At 45.0% G+C, this 22,582-nt stretch overlaps 1 protein-coding gene across 15 annotated transcripts in view; it reads right to left on the bottom strand.

The window, feature by feature from the left end:
• KIAA1217 (KIAA1217 ortholog) overlaps positions 1–22,582 on the bottom strand; it is a 426,188-nt gene that overhangs the window by 41,866 nt on the left and 361,740 nt on the right. For 11 of the 15 annotated variants that reach the window (XM_029953664.1, XM_029953665.1, XM_029953669.1 and 8 more), the window contains 3 exons: positions 7,235–7,339; positions 6,687–6,736; positions 579–745 (listed from right to left, as the gene is read on the bottom strand). In XM_029953664.1, the coding sequence (XP_029809524.1) occupies positions 579–745; positions 6,687–6,736; positions 7,235–7,339 (322 nt within the window). The remainder of the gene's footprint in view (positions 1–578; positions 746–6,686; positions 6,737–7,234; positions 7,340–22,582) is intronic. The other 4 variants (XM_029953660.1, XM_029953662.1, XM_029953661.1 and 1 more) reach the window with 1 other exon arrangement.

Genomic DNA, 22,582 nt, shown 5'->3' with positions numbered 1-22,582 from the left:
CATTTATCTTGAATGTATCATAGATAAGCTGCTATATAACGATTGCCACTTCAGATAGCTGTGAAATTAGGTGATTAACTAGTTGTTACTTAACCTTCTAATTTCTGTAGAAGTCTAATTACATGAAACAGAAGTTGGTGTTTTGATTTTTTACTTTGCTTTTCTGTTTTGAGTGTCATTGCAACTACTGTATTGTAAAGGATGGAAAATAATTGCATATGTTAAAAAATATGAAAAATAAATAAATATAATTTATTATGAAAAAAAACAAAAAACAAAAAACGAGATGTTTCATGGTTTTTCACGTGTGAAAGCATGCGTAGCTTCAAGAGGTGGTTATAGATGGACTCAAGGTGCAATGGAAGGCTCTAGACCAAGAGGATGTGTTCAAGATAGGAACTCATGCCTGTAGGCACTGCTACTCTTTAGGTTTTCAGTTAGCCCTTGGGAGAGAAGGGTGGAGAGAGCCCTGGAAGGAGCTGAGCGGCTAGGGCTGTCGGAGGAGGTGAGCAGGGAGGGGAAGGCGGATTCTTGAGAACTAAGACGAGGACCCTGTCCACAAGGAACTCGTTCGGTACCTGCAGCTGTCGCATCTGTTGGAGCTGGAACTTAAGTTCGGCCACACTCCGCCTCATGTCGAGCAGGCTCATGTGCACGGCCGAGGTGCTGGCGGGCAGGGGCTGGCTAGGCGGTCCCGAGGACTCGAGCGCGCTGACAGTCCTTCCCCCGGAAACGTGGAGCGCTCCTAGGAGAGAAAACAGTAGCCAAGAAGCTAAGCATCCCAGAAAGGAAGGTGTAAGTCCCATTCCAGTAGAGATAATTGGTAAGTCCTTCGTTATGAACACAAATTTTAAAATTATGTTGGTCCTCTAAATGGGGGGGGGAAGGAATTGGGCTTAAAATTATGAAACATTTGTGTAATGTTATAATATGTAGTCTGTAAATGTCACATCCTAGAAGGCAGATCACAGGACAGTAGGTGGAACATGATGCCACATTAAAGAAGCTAGCTGTCTATCTATCTATCTATCTATCTATCAATCAATCATCTATCTATCTTCTTTCAATACACAGATTTCCACAGAGAAAGGATCAGATGTATGTATAACAAAGTGTTAACATTCTCTCCAGCTGGTGGTATTCCATGAGCTTTGTATTTTTTATATTACTACTTTTTGTATCTTTAAATCTTTTGTATCTTTAAATTTTTATAAGAAAATATACATTTTTAGGATTTTTGAAAGTTTATTTTAACACTTATTCCTTTTTGAGAGACAGAGAGACAGGGCATGAGCAGAGGAGGGGTAGAGAGAGACACACAGAATCTGAAGGAGGCTCCAGGCTCTGAGCTGTCAGCACAGAGCCCAACACGGGACTCGAACTCATGAACTGTGAGATCCTGACCTGAGTCAAAGTCGGATGCTTAACTGGCTGAGCCAGCCAGGTGCCCTCGGAAAACTAAGCTTTTACATTCTGGGACCTACCACCGCGCTTACATGACTACTTCCTGCAGGCAGATGTATCCTGAGAACATGGACTTAGCTCCGGGCAGATTCAGTCACCCAGGGGAAAGTGAAGAGAACGGGATACTCCCAGGGATCTCTTCAGGCCTTCAGACCAAAAGAAGCAGGACTCCTGCTCACATCTCCTTTAGTGAGAAAAATCAGGTCTGGTATGAAAATTCTCTAGAAGAATCCAAAAAGGCAGCAGAAAGTAACTCTTCCTAAGTAGTTTTCTGGCTGCCGTAAACTTGTGCTCTGTGGGTCCAACTTAAGCCTCATGGATTTCGTAAGTCCTTCTGGGAAGGGCCTGATTCGACAAAGTGTGCTTTAGAAAATGCCTCAAAAAGGATCCCAAGTACCATTGACAAGATCAGCAAGGTACGTAATCAAAAGAAAGTCCTATCGTACCGATAGGACAATGCAAGTCTTTGGAAGAGGCTTCCAGAGTAGACTCTGAATTCACATATCACACACACACACACACACACACACACACACACACACACACAGACACACACGTGCACCCCCTCTTCTGGTTAGCTCTCTTTTCTGTAAAGGGCAACGTGGAAGGCTTGCAGTAGGCCGGGCAGACCGACTCCTGTCGTACTTCCGCAGACTGTACTTGTGCGAGCTAAATGACCACTCCTACCATCACGGGTCATGACTCTGACCAACTTTTGTCAGTTCCCCTTCAAATCAACATCACCCCCAGAAGAGCAAGATGTGCCAAAGAATATTCTCCAGGGGAACCTGGGTGGCTCAGTCCATTGAATGTCCAACTCTTGCTTTTGGCTTAGGTCACAATGTCTCCGTTTCATGGGTACCAGACCCTCGCCGGGCTCTGTGCTGGCAGAGTGGGGCCTGCTTGGGATTCTCTCTCCCCCATGCCCCTCCACTGCCTGTACTGTCACTGTCTCTCTCAGATAAATAAACTTAAAAAAAAAAAAAAGAACATTCTCCAACGGTGAAGGTCTTCAGTAAAAGAACGTCTAGTAACGTTTCTGAGGACAGCAGGATGTCAGAATTAACAAGCACCTTCAGGATCAAGGTTCTGAGGGAGATCATAGCTAATCGCAAGCTTTCCTTTTAGAATTGGTCATATTACTTTATCATCACTGCACTCCACAGGCACACGTGTACACGCACACCACACACCTACACGCGCACACACACGCCAACACTGTACATCATCATGTGCACAACAAATGATACCATTGAGGTATGTCTCCAGTGAAAACGACACAGTGCCAGCTTGCTACCTCCTCTCTCTTCTTCAGCCCGGCCAGGCACACCTCCCTTCTATGCCCCCTCCTCTCCTTACGCACTGTGAGGACACCCCGGCACTCACCGACCTCCCGCACGGAGGGAAGGCCTACACACCATCGGTAAGAGTTGAATGCTGAACACTGATTTTAAGAAGTCCCTCTCACCACCAAATTTCTTTACGAAATCTACACTCATTTGTAAAATGTCTTCATCTCTAACCTAATCCACTTAATCTGGTTTCTAACTCCATCATCTGGGGAAACGGTCGGTGGTCAGGTGTCAGCCCAACGGATGCTGGGATGCCATGAGATCTTGGTGTGATGCTGGGCTTTCTCACTCATTTCCTTCTTTTTCAGTCAGTTTGAGACGTTCCTATCCCCTTTCTCCTTACCTCTCGGCTGCTCCCTCTTGGTCACTGTCTTTTTTGATTTTTTCCTCAGCCAACCCTTTAAATCCTGGCATGTTTTCCTGGGCCTGCTTCTCCTCTCACTGGACATATTTCCACCTGCAAGCGTCTCCTACGTCTTTGTCTCCAGCACCCGGTTATCTTCAGATGCACATACCATACCTTCACATCACTACTGGACTTTTCCACAAGCAGGTCAAAGTCATGATTTCTCTTCATCTTCTCTAAACCTCTTTCTGTCTCTGCAGGCCTATTTTTCACCAGTGGCACGATTATCCACTCAATTATTTAAACCAGAACCCTGGAACTCATTCTCAGTATCTGCTTCCTACTTGTGTGACCTCAGGTAGGTAACATGACCTCTTTCTCAGTTCCCTCATCTGTAAAATGGGTACATTGTGTAGGATAATGGAACTCACACATGAAAATTGCTTATCCCAGTGTTTGGCGCAGACAGAGCCCATGCAGTTAGTTGTGATAATTATTTACCTGAGAAGGGTGGGCAGGAGGAGTCCGCCAGTCTCCCCTCCTCACTTGGAGGGTCAGCAAGTGGAAAGGTGGAGGGAGCCAGTGCCCTGAAACCTACGGATGAAGCTGGGATTGGCAGGTGAAAACCCTGAGTATTAGATGAGTCCTCTTCTGGACAAGACGCACACAGGACCTGGGACGTGCTCTCCACACCCAACAGGAGGTGCTTGCACTCTGTTCCTAACAGGCCCCGACTGGTCGGGAGAATCAGCATGCAGTTTGCAGACCTCACACCTTTCCGTGCACTTCGCCCTTTCCAGGCAATGCCCGCCCCTTCCTCCTACCCAACCTGCCCTTAGGTCATTCACTTCAGTCAAGTACATTGCAATGTGCATCTTATTAATACAGATTTGATGTGAATTTAATGCATCCTGTTGTGACAGAAAGAACACGGATTTGGGAACTGGCAAGACTGGCCGTGACCTCTGCTAGCGAGCAGTGTGGCTCACATCTTCCTTACAGGATTAGATGTGTCAGATGATAATATATAATATAAAACACATGGTACGCCTTCGAAATGGAAGGTTGCTTCCTGTTCTCTTCCATCCACAATAAACCAAATATTCCTAAAGTAATGGGAAATCTGGGTTTCCCTTTTTTATTTACCCTTGGCCAAATAAGCTCCTTGACTTCTCTGTAATTCTTTGTATTTGTGTATAGAGGAAGGATAATACTTTTTGTCTTGTAGCTTACTTCCTAGGATTCTGGAGGAATTAATATATTTAAGGCTGCTATGGCAACGAAAGCCCTGTGGACCACGTCTGGCCCTGACACATTGGAAACGAGGGACCAAGCCCAGCAGAGACTCAGGGAACAACGCACGCGCGGTTGCCCGTGGGGTCACAGGCTGGCTCAGCCTTTCAGAGGAGAAAACCGGCAGCATGTCGCCGGTGCCACTAAAGCTTGTCCCTCTGGACTTACTGATTCCACTTTGGGAAATACACCTCCAGGAAACTATACCTGTTCCTTCCTCTGGCTCCAAAAGAGACAGGGACAAAAATTTTGCAAAACTAAGAAATGAAACAGCCTATATATCTTTAAAGAGATTGGGGCACCTTCCTATGGAAGAATGAGGTCAAATGACAGGTGGGTGGACCAGGTGGGTGTGTGTCATATGTGTGGACATGCACTCAGTCTTCCCATCTGGAACACGGGAGTAACAACTGTACGTGCCCTTTGAAGATGCATCAGGAACAGATGAGTTCATGCATGAGAAGCACTCTGAACAGAGCGTGGCATACAGAAGACACTCACTAAATGTGTCCCACAATTAGGATGATGATGTCACCCAATGTGAAAAGGGATGAAAAGAGAATGTAAAAGAGCATGTATGCATTGATCAGAGCAATGGTATCCGGTACCCATCATTTCTAGAACAGACTCCAGAGGAACAGAAGGTTGCAGCGTCCGGTAGGCAGTCTTGGTTCTCCCTGACTTCACTGAGACATAATTGACACACAACATTGTGTACTTTAGGATGTGTTGATTCAGTATAGTCAGTATTACAGTATGACTACTACCACGTGTTAGCGGACACTCTCATTTCCATCTTGTGGTAAGAACATTTAAGATCTACCCTCTTGGCAACGTTCAAGTATATAGTTGAGTACTGTGATCTATAATCACAATGCTGGACATTAGATCCCCAGAACGTGCTCATCTTCTAACTGGAAATCTGTATTCTGCACTGACAACTTCCCACCTTCCCCAACCTTCAGCCCCTGGTGACCACCATTCACTCTCTGTTTCTAGGAGTTCAGTAGATTCCTTTTTTCCCCTCTACATTCACAGTAGATGAGAAAATGAAGGAAGGAAGGAACATCTCCCGAACAAACTGGCAACCGTTCTGAAGACAGGTTTAGCCATTTCCGCTAAGTAATTAATTCTCTGGCTGCAGCCGAGGTCACTGATTGATTTCTGAGTAAACCAACAAATCCTATGAGGACTGGAAACGCTGGGCGCCCAGCCCTGTTGGCTTTACGGCTGAATTGCTTGTAGTCGGTTAGGGCGGAAGCAGGTCTAACAGAGGACTCGGCAGCAGTCCCAAGGTCTGTCCATTCTACCATGCTGCACAGACTCTATGGGTCCCCAAATTAGGGGTTTCTCTGAACCTGCCACATGCTTCCTGTGGAGCCAAACATGTCCCTGGTAATGACTTCTAGTTCTAATCCAACATAAGAGAAGATCTCTTATTCTTGAGAGGGGTCCGCTTTGAGCCTGTGGCATAAAATGGACATTAAATATACCTGGATTGTAGGGGACTCCACTGGGCCTATACCTCGGGCTTCTTTTGAGGGGGTTCTGGCATTTAAAAAGCTGGCCTTGGTCCAAGCACACCTTCTCTTTCACCTAGATCACTGGCTCCCTTCTTGGTATTCCTATTCTGCAGCTGGGCTGAGGGCCTTAGCTCATCATAGAAGCTTCCAATGGCTTCACTTTGCACTAGGGTAATATCCAAATCCCTTACATGGCATTTGCTCATGCGTCCCTTCCCCCTCACTCAAGGAAGTCCCATCATTTTTGGGCCTCAGCTCACGTCACTTCCTCAGGGAACTGTCTTAGTCTAGGCTTCATCTGTGGATGAAATATTCACCCTGCACTGCTTACCACTCATAATCACTTGTCTTATATGTTTTATCCCCCAGGCTTAGGAATTCCAGGCTGGCAGCCCTGCCGGAATGATGCCCATTGTTCTTGCCCAGTGCCAGGCACATGTGTATTTGTTGGGTGGATGGCCATATACGCATGCAAATGAAAGAACAGTGAATGAATGAATGAAGACCAAAGGGAGAGGAAGGGCCTCGTCCTTGAACGAATTACTCATCTGGAATTTCTGAATTAAAGAGGGAAGGTGCTGTGGGGCAGGTGTCATCCAGAAAGCCTCCGAAACCACCCCACTGAGGTGACGTAGGGCAAGGTGAAGTGCTCTGAAACGAGCCAGAGCTAACCAAAGGCAGCCTGTAGAGGCTCCGAAGAACACTTACCCACACCATCTGCGTGGCTCTTACTGGCCGTGGATTTCATCATTTTCTCACTGGATAGAAGAAAAAGAGAGTCAGCTATACAGTTTCCAAATGCCTTTGTCTCCCCCCCCCTTCCCTTTACTGTTCCAAGCAATTAGCAGCGGCTAGTGATGATTTTAAGCAATGTGTTTTAGCATCAGCGTCACTGTTGGCCGCGATGGAGAAGGCTTCCCAGGTGTGCATGTGACCGGCCGGTGGGATGCGGCTGAGGAGCGCTCATGACTTGAATGAGGCGGATGTGGAGACGTGTGGATGGCGCTGGGAGGCATTGGGCAGCGGTTCATGAAGTCACATGCACTGGGAAGCCCGTCCACCCTTCTTGGGCCAAAGTGTTACCTTCGACCAAGAATTACCAGAAGGCCAAACAAACAAACCACAATTCATAGAGATGTGAATATTTTCAGCCTTGAAATGATTACAAGGAAACGGATTTGAATGAATGAATGATCTTAATGATTAAAGAGAAACAGATTGAATGATCTTTCATTGCTTTGCTTTCTTCTTTTTACCTAGATGCCTCTTTGCTATTACTCGTAATGGGCCCTTTAAAAAGCGCAGACTGAACAAGACCAGTTAAACTGGCAATCTGTTTCTCCATGGCTTGCATCCTCTCTCTGGAAAACAAGAGAATGGTTTGTTAAAGCTATATTGGCTTTCAGACTGGTTTGTCTGGGTGAATGATCACCCGAGGGCTATAAAATGTACACCTAGTAGGCTGCCAAAGTTCACCCCATCCTGGCTCGGGGACCGTGCACAGTCCTGCTGAGTTCAAGTGTCGATGGTCAGAGTTTAATATTAACCCAAAGATCTCAATGACGAAACACCAGTCCAACAAGAACAGGCCTCCTGGAAGACTGAACAGCGTCTCCTTCGGAAATGATTCTGTCTGCAAGTCGTGTTTTTGAGGCTTTCTGCCCTGCTTTGGCTCTTTTCTCTCTGGCGCCAGCGGTGTCCTAGGCCAGCTGTGGCCTGGTGGCACAGACTTTCAAGCTGTCCTTGTCAGCGGAGAGGCTGCTGCCTGACTTTGGTGTCAATGACAGAGACATTTGTGGAGTGTGGAGTAATACTTGTCTCATAGCCCAAGAGTGACACAAATGAATGTCTTTTAAGAAAAAATATGATTGGAATCAATCTTTGACTTGGGGATAGGAGATGCTCAATGTAATGTCATAGGAACCTTAACCTGGGGCCTTTTACAGGATCAACCAGGAAGACAAATACCCCTAACAGCTTTGGTCATATTAAGACAAATGAAGAGGGGTGCCTGGGTGGCTTAGTCGGTTGAGTGTCCGACTTCGGCTCAGGTCATGATCTCGTGGTCTGTGGGTTTGAGCCCTGCATCGGGCTCTGTGCTGATGGCTTAGAGCCGTGAGCCTGCTTCAGATTCTGTGTCTCCCTCTTTCTCTGCCTCTCCCTCACTCATGCTCTGTCTCTCTGTCTTTCAAAAATAAATAAATGTTAAGAAAATTTAAAGAACAACACAAATGAAGAATCCCCCCCAGTTGTCTCCTGAACAGACATCACACCATCAGGTCCCTCTCCTGCTACATCACAGTTCATTGGACCTCTGACACAGGCTCACATTTCTGCACCTCAGACAATGGCATTTTTTACAGAACTCTGAGTGTTATTCTCAACACCTTATAAACATGTCACCACAACAAAGTGACCTCTACTGACTAAGGATGACGGGCAGCACAGATGTGACTTGAATTACACTTACGTGGTAGTTTAAAGCAATACAGGGAAGAGAGTGGAGAACACTTGGAGCCTGGGCACCTTTCCTGCCAACACACCCCATCGGCAGAGGTTAACTTGAGACCATGAAGTGACCCCACAGTTCATTGTGGGTCTTCACCCCACAGACCTCTGGTAGTATTAGTGGTGATTCTTGTACCACAAACCATATATGCACACATCGTGGCTTTTAAACCCAAGCCAACTTCTTTATCTGGCCCCCAATGGAAAAAATCATGGTGGTCTGTTCTTCCACTAGAAAAAAATAACTGGTTCAGTTGGACTAATTGAGAGATGAGGTATCTGAATCTCAAACTTCCTGGCAATCAAGAGGATTTTTAAGGGTCATTTTGTCCATAACACAGCCTTCTGGCCTTGTGTTTTGCCTTGGGACTAAAACCCTTAGTGCAATATGAAACACTGAAGTTAAGTTCCCAATTACGAGTTTCTGACTTCACAATTTCATGCATTTTCTTTAGTTTAAAATGGATCGTTCTGTCCTAAGACTGAGTTTCTTGGACGTACGTAAGTCATGCAGTCTGAATAGTTATTGGTTCTGAACACAATATGAAAAAAACACCCGACTGATGTATTAGTATTGTGATCTCTTTGTTCTAATGGTATGGAGAGGAGAAATCTCAAATAGTCTGAGTCGAAATTCCATGGAGTGACTTTCCAGGGGTTTCCAGGCAGAGTGGTGAAGGTTAAACTTCAAAGCTGCAGAGCATTTTAAGCCTTCCCTGTGCTCTTGGCCTCGCCTCCGCCAGAAGACAGAACATGTGCCAAACAGACAAGTTAGTAAGAAATTCCAATCAAGAAATCAGGTTAGTAAATATCTAATGGAAATCCCAAGCTTATGAGACCCACGCAGCAAAGAAATTATGGGGTGGTTGTCGATCATGCTGCCTGCATGTGGGAGACACAGACTTAGTCAAAGGGGCTCCTTAGGGAATGAATAACTCCCAGCAGACCTGCTGAGCGCTGGATCAAAGTCGTCCAGAGCCTCCATTCTTCCCACAGTAATGCTGGAGTCAAGCTTATGGTCCTAGGATTGCGGGTGCATTCGGATCCACCTTGAGATGTACGACTAGTTCGCCGCTCTTACTCAATCCTGGGAAAATGCAAAGGATTCCTTCCTTCCTCCCTTCCTCCCTTCCTCCCTTCCTCCCTTCCTTCCTTCCTTCCTTCCATCCTTTCTTCCTTCCTTCCTTCTTTCCTTCCATCCTTCCTTCCTTCCATCCTTCCTTCCTTCCTTCTTTCCTTCCTTCTTCCCTCCCTCCCTGCCTCCCTCCCTCCCTTCCTTCTTCTCTCTATTTTCTGAGAGGCATGACATTTTTAGAGTCTAGGCATTTTTGGTTAGGAAGTGGCTTAAAACAAACAGTCCATGAAGCTGGAATGTGGGCTAGGAAGGCGTGGTGACAACCTAACCAGACACAGAAAACAGCAACATTAAGAAAGAGAAGAAAAAAGGGCCCTGTGGTGGCTCAATCGGTTGGTTAAGAGTCCGACTTCAGCTCAGGTCATGCTCTCACGGTTTTTGAGTGTGAGCCCCATGTCGGGCTCAGTGCTGACAGCTCGGAGCCTGGAGCCTGCTTCACATTCTGTGTCTCCCTCTCTCTCTGCCCCGCCCCCATTCACACTCTGTCTCTCTCTCTCTCTCTCTCTCTCTCTCAAAAAATAAATAAACATTAAAAAAAAAAAGAAGAGAAAGGGGTAAGTCTATGACTGTAGGGAATAAAGGAGAATCTGGCAGGAGGAAACGGCGCATCAACTCTAGGCACAACTTGATTAGGGCTTAGTCAGTGTTCCTTCTGATCATTGCTCTCTGGTTACCACTTTGATTGCCAGGGTTAACAAAGGAAGGCAGCAGCATGAAGCAGTGAGCAAAGCACTTGACTCAGTCCAGGCTCAGAAGACTGCTCCTCAACTGCGTCATCGCCATGGTTATAAGTGCAGGTGGGACTCTCTCCACACAGGTGGCCACGGGGCTTCCTTCTTACACATCTTTGGCTTTTCCCTTGGTTCAGTGGGTACCTGGCTTCTCACTGGGCTCCCGCCTGACAGAACCGCCAGGGATAAGAGTTTGGATGCCATGGAGCCAAGCCTTATACCCAGTCCTGATACACGCATACTTGGTTCTTTCTTTCTATCCATGAGGGTGGCTGTGGCTGTGAACGCTCCCTGCGTGGCCTCCTCCAGGTTATGTCACTGGCGGGGCCACCAGGAAGGAGACATGGTCTGTCAGAGCCTTGAGAGTTCAGAACACTTGGGCCTGATGGCTGAGAGGGAGCTATTCCCTCCCACCATCCAGGAAGTGAGGGGCGTGCCCATGACCGAGGCATCACACGTGCCAACGGCACATGCTCCATGGCCTGGGCCAAACCTCCTTTACAGAAACACAATTCTTTTGACACATGGTAATGAGAAAACTTTTTCCCTCCTATTTAATCATCAAAGTGTTTCTGGCTTCAGGATTCATTTGAGGGAGATTATCTGATTTATAAATTCATAAATAAGATTGTCTTTCCATTTCATGGTTGGTAATCTGGAAACAATTTTATGGTTTAACTAAATTACAGCAACTGGAAACTTATGCAGCCTTCGCCCATGATGAAATGTTATGAAGGATGTTTTCATGTGAAAAGGAAAAAAGAGAAATGCAGTGGAAGAAAAGGAATTAAATACGACCCCGTCATTTTATGGCAGTGGCTATTTTGTATGATAATCATCAGGATATTAAAGATGCTTACGCTAATTCTTGCCAGTATTGCTTGGTTTAAGGTATTCCAGAACTGGTATAATTACTGTTGAAAAGACGGTTTAAAAGTGATTTCATAAACCATTTTGTATCATTCCATAAACCACATTTATGTGATTAGGATGTATGGTTAACTAGTCATTGAGTGCCATAAGTCAGCCTGGCTGAATGCATCTTCTTGGGACCCAAGCATAGTATTAATAAAAAATTCAAGTCCAATCCAAGGAAAGTGCTGATCCCAGTATTTGGATTCCCTCTGGTACAAGCCCGTGTCTGCCTGTGAGGAAGTAAAGCCCCGGCTGGGGACAGTCTGCTCTCTGTCTTCAGAATACAGGAAAGGAAAGAGTCCGCAGTTAAGGAAATATTTTAGCCAGTAACTCCATTTATACAACCTGAGGTTTTTAAAAATATTTATTATTTATTATTGAAAGAGGGAGAGAGACAGATCATGAGTGGAGAGGTAGAGAGAAAGGGAGAAAAGGAATCCAAAGCAGGCTCCAGGCTCTAAGCTGTCAACACAGAGCCCGATGTGGGGCTTGAACCCATGAACAGTGAGATCATGACCTGAGCTGAAGTCAGACGCTCAACTAACTGAACCACCCAGGTGCCCCCATTTATATAACTTCTTGATTCAAGTTTTCACCTTCAACATTTTTTGCCTGTTGACTTTTCTTATGCTGACTGAGGTCTCATTAAATCTGAATTAAGTCCTTATCATTGTATATCTAAGTAAATTAATGGCTATTAAAAAATAAGTCAGTGCCACAACAATGATGACACTGGTAATTCCTCTGTAATGAATCCCTAAGGATATGCTTTTAAATATCCAGAAGACGGAAACCAGTCAGCCGAGCTGATGGGATCAGCCCCGGTCGGAGGCGCTCACCTTCCAAACCAGTTACTAACGTTGAAACCCACTGGTGTTGGATATAGTCAATAACAGTGACATTAACCAAGGCTGGCCATCTGGGAGTACTTTCCAGGTGGTCCATCAATTGATTTCTAGTTCTAACATTTGTGATTATTTTTGTGTTTGGCTCCTGCTCATACCCTGTTATCTATCTCTCTCCAGAAAGTCAAAAACAGTCAACAAGTCATCAACAAATGTTTCTGAGTGCTTAATAAGTGCTGGGACAGAACAGTCTGCTGTGAACACAGCAGTGAAGAAAGTACCATCATTCCTTCACAAAGTGACTTTCTTTTTTTCTGGGAGAAATCTAAGTGAACTAAAACCCTTTAGTCTCGGTAGTGCCAAAGGCATTTTCCAGAACTGAATAGTGAACAGGCTTAAAGCTAGGCAATGCCCGTGTTTGCTCATGCCCTGATTCTCTGGTATGAGGGGGGGAAAATCCAAAGTAATTAAAGACACTGTTTTCAGAAGAGTTCAACAGAACACAGGAATTCAAATTATCTGAATTTGTGGTAAAGCTTCAAATAGGACTCTGAGCCATGAACTTTCTATTTCTGCCCGATGTTAACCTATCGGTGAAAATACTGTAGAACTAAAAGCATTCCTCCAAAAACTCGCGATAAATTTAACTTCTCATGGAAACACTAGATTTATGGAGGAGACACTGAAGGAAGGAGTTGGTAGCAACTGCAATGGGGCAGCAATGTTTTGTATGCATTAAAATTGCCCTCTGCCCCCCGCATACCCCTTGGGGGGAACGACCATATCTGGCACTTTTGTGTGTGTTCTTAGTCCTTAGCTAAAAACTGGGTACACAGAGGGTCATGAAGAAATATTATTTATAACAGTGGCCTTGAATTCATGCTTCTGTCCAACCTCCTAACGTCTCCCATGATTCTGAATTCTGAGTTACTCATCTGTGATTGCCCTATGAGCATCTAGGAGATTCCCTCACATCCTTGGAGGACTTCAGCATGGGAAGCTGGCCTCCTGTCTGTCACATTCCAACCCATTATCTCTTGTTCTCTTGTGGCTTCAATATCCACTTGGATAACCCTTCAAAAGTTGGCCAATAGAGACCTGGAATGCTTCCTCACAGACATATTCTGACTTCACATTCTTACTCGGTATGGTTTTACTGTCTAGATCCGAAAGTCCAAGTTTTTCCCAAGGCAAGAAAGAAACAGTGATGAAGGCAGAGATGTTCACTTGGAATGCTCTGTATTGTCTTTATGGCCATGAAGATATATGCGTTTAACGGCCCCTGTAAAGAAACAGGTACAAATGTGGCGCCCCATTTATAAGGTTCCAGGGAAAAAAGCTATTTCTAATCTTTCTTCATAATTTACTGAGGCACTGAGAAAATGTTAGTTTATGATAGGGATATTAAGAAAGAATGCTGTGAGAATGGTAGTATTCCTAGGAATCAACTATTCTTCACATATTAGCCAATAACTGATGTGGTTTTCCCTAACGGACTCAGGTGACATTTGATTGCCAGCACCTTCAATGATCACAGAGTGCGAGCGCTGAGACACTGAGGGGCTTCAGAGGACCCTGCTGGGGTGGGCAGAACTGGCTGGGTTCTAAGAGGTGCATGTGCTCTGAGCAATCAGGTGCCCCTGGATGATGGACCCAGAGCAGTCTGCTGGGGAGGAGCAACTCATGTGAATGAAGCCCAAAAGAATAGGATTTAGCAGAGGGAGGAGGGGAAAGAGAAGAGAGTAGAAGGGTGTTTTAAGGGGAGCCCCAAGGCATGGGCAGAAGCTTTAGACTAATAGAATCTAATGGAAGCAGGGTGCCTGGGTGGCTCAGTCGGTTAAGCTTCCAGCTTCAGCTTAGGTCATGATCTCAAGGTTCGTGGGTTCGAGTCTGTGCTGAGCTGTCAGCTCAGAGCCTAGAGCCTATCTTTGGATTCTGTGTCTCCCTCTTTCTCTGACCCTCCCCTGCTCATTCTGTCTCTCTCTCTCTCTCTCTCTCTCTCTCTCTCAAATAAATAAAAGCATTAAAAATATTTAATGGAAGCAAAAACTGTGGACCAGGAATTAATCCAGATCTGTGCTCTGACTCCAGAGGTGGGCAGGGGCAGGTTACAGAAACTAGGGGGCAGGCCACAGGAGCAGTTCAGGTAGGAGCGGTGGTGGTGGGGTCAGTGGGGCAGCGGTGAGGTCAAGAACTACGGTTGGAGTCAAGGCACCTTTGATACTGAACTAACAGCATTCTCTGCTCGTCCAGATGGGAAGTGAGGGAGACAGCAATGGAGATGGCACCCAAGGCTTTTGCCCTGAGTAAGGAATGAATGAAGCTGCTGTGCCCGAGATGAGAAGACAGGAGCTCATCTTCGGACATGCTGGGTTCAATCTGACCAACGGACAGCCAAGGGGGGGACGCAAAATATGCACTCACATGTCACTTAATCCCTCCAAGCCTCAGCTTCCTCAACTGTCAAACTAGGCTAACCACAGCCTTCCCTGTCCCATAGGGCTGTCATCCTACAGAGGCCCAGGAAATGAGGGCAGAGGAGAAGGTGTATGAGCAAGCACCTTGTAACCTGCAGAACACAGGGGTGCGCCCGGCTTCCTTTCATCCCTTTGACTTCATTCACCCAGCAGATAGTTTTCTGGCATTGACTGTGTGCCAGGCATAGTTCCATGGGCTGGGGATGTAATGGTGTGTGAAACAGAGGGCTTGCTCTCATGGAACTTACACTCTAGGGGATGAGGGTAATGGTACAACAATGCATGTGTATAAATATATGTATATGCTCTTAAAAAGTAATAGGTATTCTATTTATTTAATTATACGTGTGTGTGTGTGTGTGTGTGTGTGTGTGTGTGTGTGTGTGTAGATGTTGCAACTTTAATTACAATGGCCGGTAAGGGCCTTGCTGAGCTGACGGTGTTGCAGTAAAAGTCCGGACGTGGGTGAGGAGCCAGTCAGGTAGACATCTGGTAAAAGAGGGACAAGACAAAGGAAGAGAACATGCAAAGTCCCTGAGGTAGGAAAGGCCCGACAAGTTCAAACCCAGGAAGCCGGTGATGGCGGAGCTCGGTTATGTAAAAGGCTGAATGAATTTTCAGTACATAGAGGAAACAGGGCCTTCAAAGGCTCCCACCCTTTGGTAAATAGAGGTGCCAATCTTCTTATGCCCAACACTCAAATACCATGTCTGAAATGCTGCCAGACTTAGAATTCTAGGATTACAGAATTTTCTGGTTGGAAGGAACTTGCTTAGGCCCCACAGATTTACAGATTTCCTTCCATTCTGGTTCAGTGATCTTGACAAGCAAAAAAAAGGGGAAAAAAAAGGGCGTGGCAGGCCCAGCAGGTCAGGCAAAGCACAGCCGCACCCAGGTCGGTGCTCCCAAGAGTACAAACACCCCTTACAAACGACGTTCCAACCGCGTTCTGCTCAGCAGAGCAAATGCGCCTGGGAATTCTCCAGTAGCTTTTCATCTATTTCACAACTTGCTTTCTGGGCACGCTGTTCGGGCTGGGACCAGAAAACAGTCCAAGTCAGGCATTAGGATACCCAGATCCAAATGGCCAGATTGAGTGGCCCCACAGAAAGAAGACAGGATTCCTTTTATTTATAGAGAATTTTCCAGTTCACTGTCCAGTTTCTACCAGGTTGATTAAGGCTGCGGAGAACCGCTGAGAGGTCATGGCTACCACCTCCCTGTTCCAGCGAAGGACATGGAGGTTTAGCAAGGCAGGGGGTCTCCTAAAGACACACGGCTAGTTCACCCGCGAACCCCACCATCTGGTGCTCCCTGCACGGCTCTGAGTTGCCTCACATAGTGATTCACCATCTGGGGTGAGGCACCCCACTTCCGTGGGGGCCGAGAACCTCCACTCTCCGGGACAAGTCGACACCCTGGCGTATGAAATCACCTACTTTGCATCTTTTTTCTCTTCCCTGGGGGGAAGTTTTCACACTCCTGCTCTAGAAGTGACATCTCACATTTTGTACAGGCACATACCAGTAAGAACAGCCGTTCATTCTTGCCCCAGCTACCTGAACAAGGATCTGTAAACATCAGCACTGATGGATAGATGGTCCCTTGACTAGTCCTAAGGGAGCTGTGACAGTAAGTTCTCCCAACTGCTTTTGATCTGTAAAATCTTAGCATGAACTGAAAAGATAATGACTCAGGAAAAGGAAGGGAGACATTTCCTGTCATGTCCTTTTGTATTTTGTCTTCCTAGATACTTGTGTTTCCTGGTGTTAGGAACATACTGCCTTTATTATAAGGACAAAAAACATATTAAGACAGTTTGATAGTGAAAACATCATTTGGCTGGAGAAGCTCCAGACATGGGGCTTTTGAAGTCACCTGCCTGTTTCTCCTGCAAAGTCAGCGAGTAGCACAGTGGCCTCGAAGACCCCTTAAGCTCTCAAGATGGACAGGGAGGGAGAGGAGGCATCTACTAGTAATATCAGTTGGCTCTACACGAGTGTAACGGGCAATGCAGACTTTTTAAGACCTGCAGTTTCTGAAAGTTTGAATTAATCCTTAGACCTGGCGATGTTTTTCAAATACTATTCATGAATAGACTCCAAAAATTCAACCAGGACTAGTGTAAATCTCCATGATCTCTACCAGACAGAAGGACAAGCCATCACAAACGAGGCTAAAATGTGGCCTGGACATCACGAGGACCCAGGATGATCCTGCTCCCGGGCCAGCGGGTTACTTAGAGGAAGCCTATCTTCGGGCTGGGTTGCAGCCGTACTGATTCTGCATTGAACTGTTCTTGCCATACTTCAAGGAGGCAGACCCTGAGCCTAAGTATTTATTCCTCTTCTCTTTGAAGAAGCCAAGGAGAGAGGATTATCTGAATCACACAGTATTTAGGTTATTCTGGCTTTGCTTCTGGTTTCAGACCTCAGGTATCTGACTGACAGCGCCTCGTGAATATTCAAAGGAGATACGGGGTGCATTTTAATTTGATCTAATTAGTGACAGATGACGGCTTTCCTTTTTGAGAAATTGGTTTGCTTAAAGTAACACAGACCTGTGACGTTCATTCCACTGGTAATTTGGATAGAATATCCCTTGTGTAAGAGCAAAGCTACCTTCATAAATTTGTCAGTTGGTTAAGTATTATGTTTACCAGTCGATTCTTGCCTGCACTTAGCAGCCTAAGGAATGATAGCAGAGATTACTTAACCATGAAGTTATATTCCTACAAGTTCAATTTACTGGTGCTCATTTGACTACTGGGGCTGGCAAAATGTCATATCCAGACGCCATTTTTTAGAGTACCATAATGGCGGAAATATAGCAAATTTTGGTGGAGATCAGTCTGTCTTTCCAAATGTCATTTTTTCACTTCACCATATATGTCCCTTAAATTGTAGTCCATTCTGACATTGACATTCTCATGAAAGCTCCCAGAGCAGACCAGTCTAAGTTCTGGAAAGTTCTTTTTTTTTTCTGAATTCACAGCAATTACTGTCTGTATCACTTCTTTTGAATTAATTATGTACACGCAGTCCCCAGATGATGACAGCCTTGTAATTGAAAAGTTTACTTGTACTTTCATTGTTTAGAAGTTGGAATTGGTGGTTGGATTTCCAGCTGGCCCACAGAAGCCTCTTTAACCTACAGGGTATTATTAGTGCTCTCATTGTTCCTCATTGTTTTCAAGAAAAACGTGTCCTGACTTTGCAGCTGGACGTGGAGATGTCGAGAACAGATCTCCCCTTGGAGGCCCAGCCTCAGGGAGAGACCCTGCTTCCCCCTTAGGGACCTGGCATGGCCTTCTCCCTTCTTTCTTCTCCACTAGGAGATGGTATCATTCTTAGGTGACAAGAAGGACATGCCGTGGGTGCTACCCGTGAATGAAACTCTACTGTTGTGGTTGTTCCTGAAAAAACAGTTATTTAGTCTGTAGGGTAGCTCAGAAGTGCCCCGTAGTTAACTGTGGCATACCTCATATGTTTGTATCATGCTTTTAACGTTTTGTGCTGTCTTCCTGGTTTCTGTCCCCTGTGCGTGGGGACCACATCTATGTTTCTTGTACACTGTAAAGCATCCAGTCCCCAGCTCAGCACTTAAGAGGGGCTCAGTAAACCTTTATGGATCCATAATTGGAGCGACATGGGAAAGCAAAAACAAGGGCCGAATCCGTCAGGCACTGTTAGGCATCAAAACAGATAACCTAACAATGTCTGCTCTACCTGGTAGGTATCTTCATCATCAATTACATAGTCCAGGTACATTTAAAAGGATGCCCTGATCCTGGCTTGTCTTTCTGCTCCAGACCCAAGAAGAGAGGTAAACTTGACTACTCTCCTGAAATGGATTTTAAAGTGGCTTTGATATCCAAAACAGTCTAATTTGGATGTTTAATAAGCCCAGTTAATTCTGTTCTCTGTTCACACCCAAGTTTTATTCTCTCCACATCCCCCACCAGCTTTATGGTCTTTCTGGGGATACACTGGACAATTTGTCTCCTTGCTTCTTGAGGTACAGTCCTGGGTCCTGGTCAGCTCTGTGTACTGATCTCTGTTTTACCAGCATGTCATAGAGCGCTTTGCTCAAAGTGGGGACACTCGAACACTCGCTATGTGCCAGGCACGGCACATGGCACTTAACTGTAATGAGCTGTTCTACCCTGTGAGGTAGGCTCATTATTATCATCTCTATTTTACAGATGAGCAAACTGAGGCAAAGATTTAGTAACTTGTCCAAAGTCTCTACTGGTAGCACGGGTTAGAACTGGGGATTGAACCCAGGCAACCTTGCTTTGGAATTCACGTTCATAAATAGGGTCCGCTGTTGCCTCTCAGCAAATGGCTGATCACAGACTGATTGAATCAGAGATAATAGCAAGTTCTCACAATAATGAAGTTGCTTTTCCCAAGAGGTGAGGGCAGAATCGAAGTCACTGTCAAGGTCTATGCTTTATGAAAGTCACACTTTACCTTATTTCAGAGAGGGGCACTCCTTGATTTCTCCACTTCATTGAGTAGAAAAAGTCCAAATTTCCCTTAGAGGGATGCTTCTCAAACAGGGGCAGTTTGTACCCCTCTCCCACTGCAAGGGGTCCATTTGGCATGGTCTGGAAACATTGTGATTGTCAAGACTAGGGTGAAGTGGAAGGGAATTCTGCTACTGACATCTAGTGGGGCAGAAGCTGGAGATGCAACTAAATATCTTTGAAGCTCAGGAGAACCCCTCTGTCCCCGCAAACAACAAATTATCTGGCCTGAAATATCAACTAGTGCAGAAGTTAAGAAACCTTGCTCTACAGGGGCGCCTAGGTAGCTCAGTTGGTTGAGCGTCCAACTTTGGCTCAGTTCATGATCTCGCGGTTCGTGGGTTCAAGCCCCGCGCCGGGCTCTGTGCTGGCAGCTCAGAGCCTGGAGCCTGCTTCCGATTCTGTGTGTCCCTCTCTGTCTGCCCCTCCCATGCTCATGATCTGTCTCTCCCTGTCTCTCAAAAATAAATAAATGTAAAAAAAAAAAAAAAGAAAAGAAACTTTGTTCTAGAAAGATCCCAAGTGTAACTACTTAGAAGGTCTCTGATGTGGTTCACTTTGGACTACACATTCAAAAAAAGGAAAAAAAAATTATTTTTCAGTTATTCAGGCTCACCTCTCCAGGATAAAGCATAGTTTGGAAAACCTTCAAAGGTCTGCCAGTCACTGTGAACATTAAAAAAACATTTTTTTTTTGACAGAGAGAGAAAGAAAGCGAGAGAGCTCACGCACAAATGGGGGAGGAGCAGAGAGAAAGAGGGAGACAGAATCTGAAGCAGGCTCCAGGCTCTGATCTATCAGCAGAGAGCCCGATGCGGGGCTCAAACCCATGGATGGTGAGATCATGACCTGAGCTGGAGTTGAATGCTTAACCGACTGAGCCACCCAGGCACCCCTATTGTGAGCATTTGTAAATGACATAAATCTAAACTTAGACTTTCACTCAATCACTCAATCAGTGGGTGCATCTCACCCCGCAAAGCTATCAACACGGTAACACGTAATCCTCATAAAGTAAGGAAGTGAGGTGAGGTGATTAAGAATGGACACAAGCTACCAGTGAGCATGCGGGCTCCTTCCTGCACAGAGGAGCCCCCTGTGCTCTTCTAACTAACTGGCCCAGGCCAGGGAACTCTGCTTCTCTAAATCTGGGAATTTTTAGAAATCACGATGGGATTTCTTTCTCCCGACACAGGTGCCCAGGCAGGGCAAGAATTTGCTCCCTGCTCGATTCTTCCCTCATGGTAAGTGTGGAATGGTATAAAAATATGAGTTTACCAGGTCTCGAAAAATACTACATTAGGAGGAATCTGTTATACATTTGGACAGAGAGCTATTAGTCACTTTGCAATGAGCACTCTTGAATTCCGAGTGTTCTTTCGATAAAGATATTTTACATTATAGGAGCCAAACTATAAATAGAAAGTAGCAAAACATAAATGTCCTAGATTTTTACAGTTCTTAAGGGCTGTTTTATGTGCCATGAATAGAAATAACGATGCTGTTTAATGAAGGAATTTTATAACCTCGGGAAGACAGAGCCTCACGCACTGAGTCATCTGTCGCACACACCATCCCCCACTGCACGCACTCCCTCATTGCCACATGGACCATTCTCTTGTTGGGGTCCCAGCTGAAGGGAAGTCATCTGGGCAAAGCCATCTTATCACTTGAGATCATTTTATTTCTAGAAGCTTAGATATGAGAATTGCTGTCTTGAAAGTCAAAGTGGCTGGAATCTGCTTCTCTACCCCAAAGATCCAGGGCCATCTGGGGAGGAGAGCCTTTCCATCATCTATGTTCTACTATATATGCTATTTTTTCCCCCAGATCTTCTATATATAATCTGCCATCATTAGATGCCTTGTGGAAACGTCTTTATAAGAAAAGAGAAGCCAAATTCTTTAGATCAAGGCACATGACTATATATAAGAACCAAGATGAAATTCCTTTATCCTTAACTCATCATTTTCTTTTTTTTTAATTTTTTAAAATGTTTTTATTTATATTTGAGAGAGAGAGAGAGATAGTGCAAGCAGGGGAGGGTCAGAGAGAGAGGGAGATACAGAATCCTAGCAGGCTCCAGGCTCTGAGCTGGCTGTCAGCACAGAGCCCAATGCGGGGCTTGAACCCACGAACCGTGAGATCATGACCTGAGCCGAAGCTGGACACTTAGCCAACTGAGCCACCCAGGCGCCCCTAACTCATCATTTTCAAGTCAATAGAGCTGTTAGAATAATTCTGTTTCCTGCACCCCTCTCTCCCCTCCCCCCCAAAAAAGCTACTGTTGGAGGTTTCCTAGTACAGATGGGAAAGAAAGAATTTTTCTCTCTGATTTCAAACATCCTGCAGTTATTTGGGCCATTTCATATGTGATGCTCTTTCTGAAGAGCCTTGAATTCAGAGGGCCCAAAAGAAAGCATCGCTACGGATTTCTTAGTCCTCCTCCCGTGTTTTTGTCACTTTACATCTTAGATGTAAAATTTCACTTAAGAGTCTCATATAAAAAGCACTCTCAAGATTTATTTGCTTTTTAATATTTTGAAATGGCAACAGAAATTGATTTGGCACTTTACAGGACCCTGCACTCATGAAGGCAGATTTTTAAAGGTTGGACTCTTAAAAATGCACAGAATAAATGCATCCAAGATGACAGAACAGTAGAGGGGAAAACAATGGGCTCTAATTTTGTGCTTCAGTGATTGTTTCTGGTGCTCTTGTTTTTAAACTTTTACTTTCACATAGTATAATTCATTTTTTGGAAATAAAATCTATCAAAAATGTTCTCTTTCTTCTTTCCCTATTGCTGCATAATTGTGCTAATAAACTAGCTAGGGCAGTTACATTTTAAATGGTCTGTATATATTTAGCAGCGTAATTATGCAAATGCCACCATGTTTATGACTGTAAATATCCTTCAGGAGCAGTTACTTAGCATCTAGTCCTAAAACAATTTTTGAAGAATTCTGGTTGAAACGCTCAGAATTCACACCTCGATTTACCTCTCTGCTGGGTGAAGGTGTAGCTCATGCTTCTCACCCATGAGGGAAATATTGCACAGTAGTAAAAAAGCGCAGACTCTATATGGACATTCTATACCTCTTAGTGGCTTTGTGACCTTGAGGAAGTACTTAACCTCTCTGAGCCTCAGTTTCTGCATCTATAAAATAAGGATGATGATAGTATATGTAAAAGATATTACCCTTTTGGTGGGGAACAGGAAACAGTGATTCTAATACAGTGCTGAGTAACTGAATTCAGGTAAAATGCTTACCCTGTTTCAGACTCCATTTCTCCAACCAGATTTTTAGGATTGCTATTATGATGCTGGCTTCCTTCAACCAATTCAGGCTAGAGAAATACCCTCTATCAAAATTAGCTTGTCTATTATTATATAAACTTTGGAGGGTTTTAAAAATGGATGGGGCTGGTAAGGCATAAAAATACATATAGTAAAAAAGG

Source organism: Suricata suricatta, chromosome 10, assembly GCF_006229205.1.
Source record: "Suricata suricatta isolate VVHF042 chromosome 10, meerkat_22Aug2017_6uvM2_HiC, whole genome shotgun sequence".
Lineage (NCBI taxonomy): Eukaryota > Metazoa > Chordata > Mammalia > Carnivora > Herpestidae > Suricata > Suricata suricatta.
This window is presented reverse-complemented; position numbering and strand designations above follow the sequence as displayed.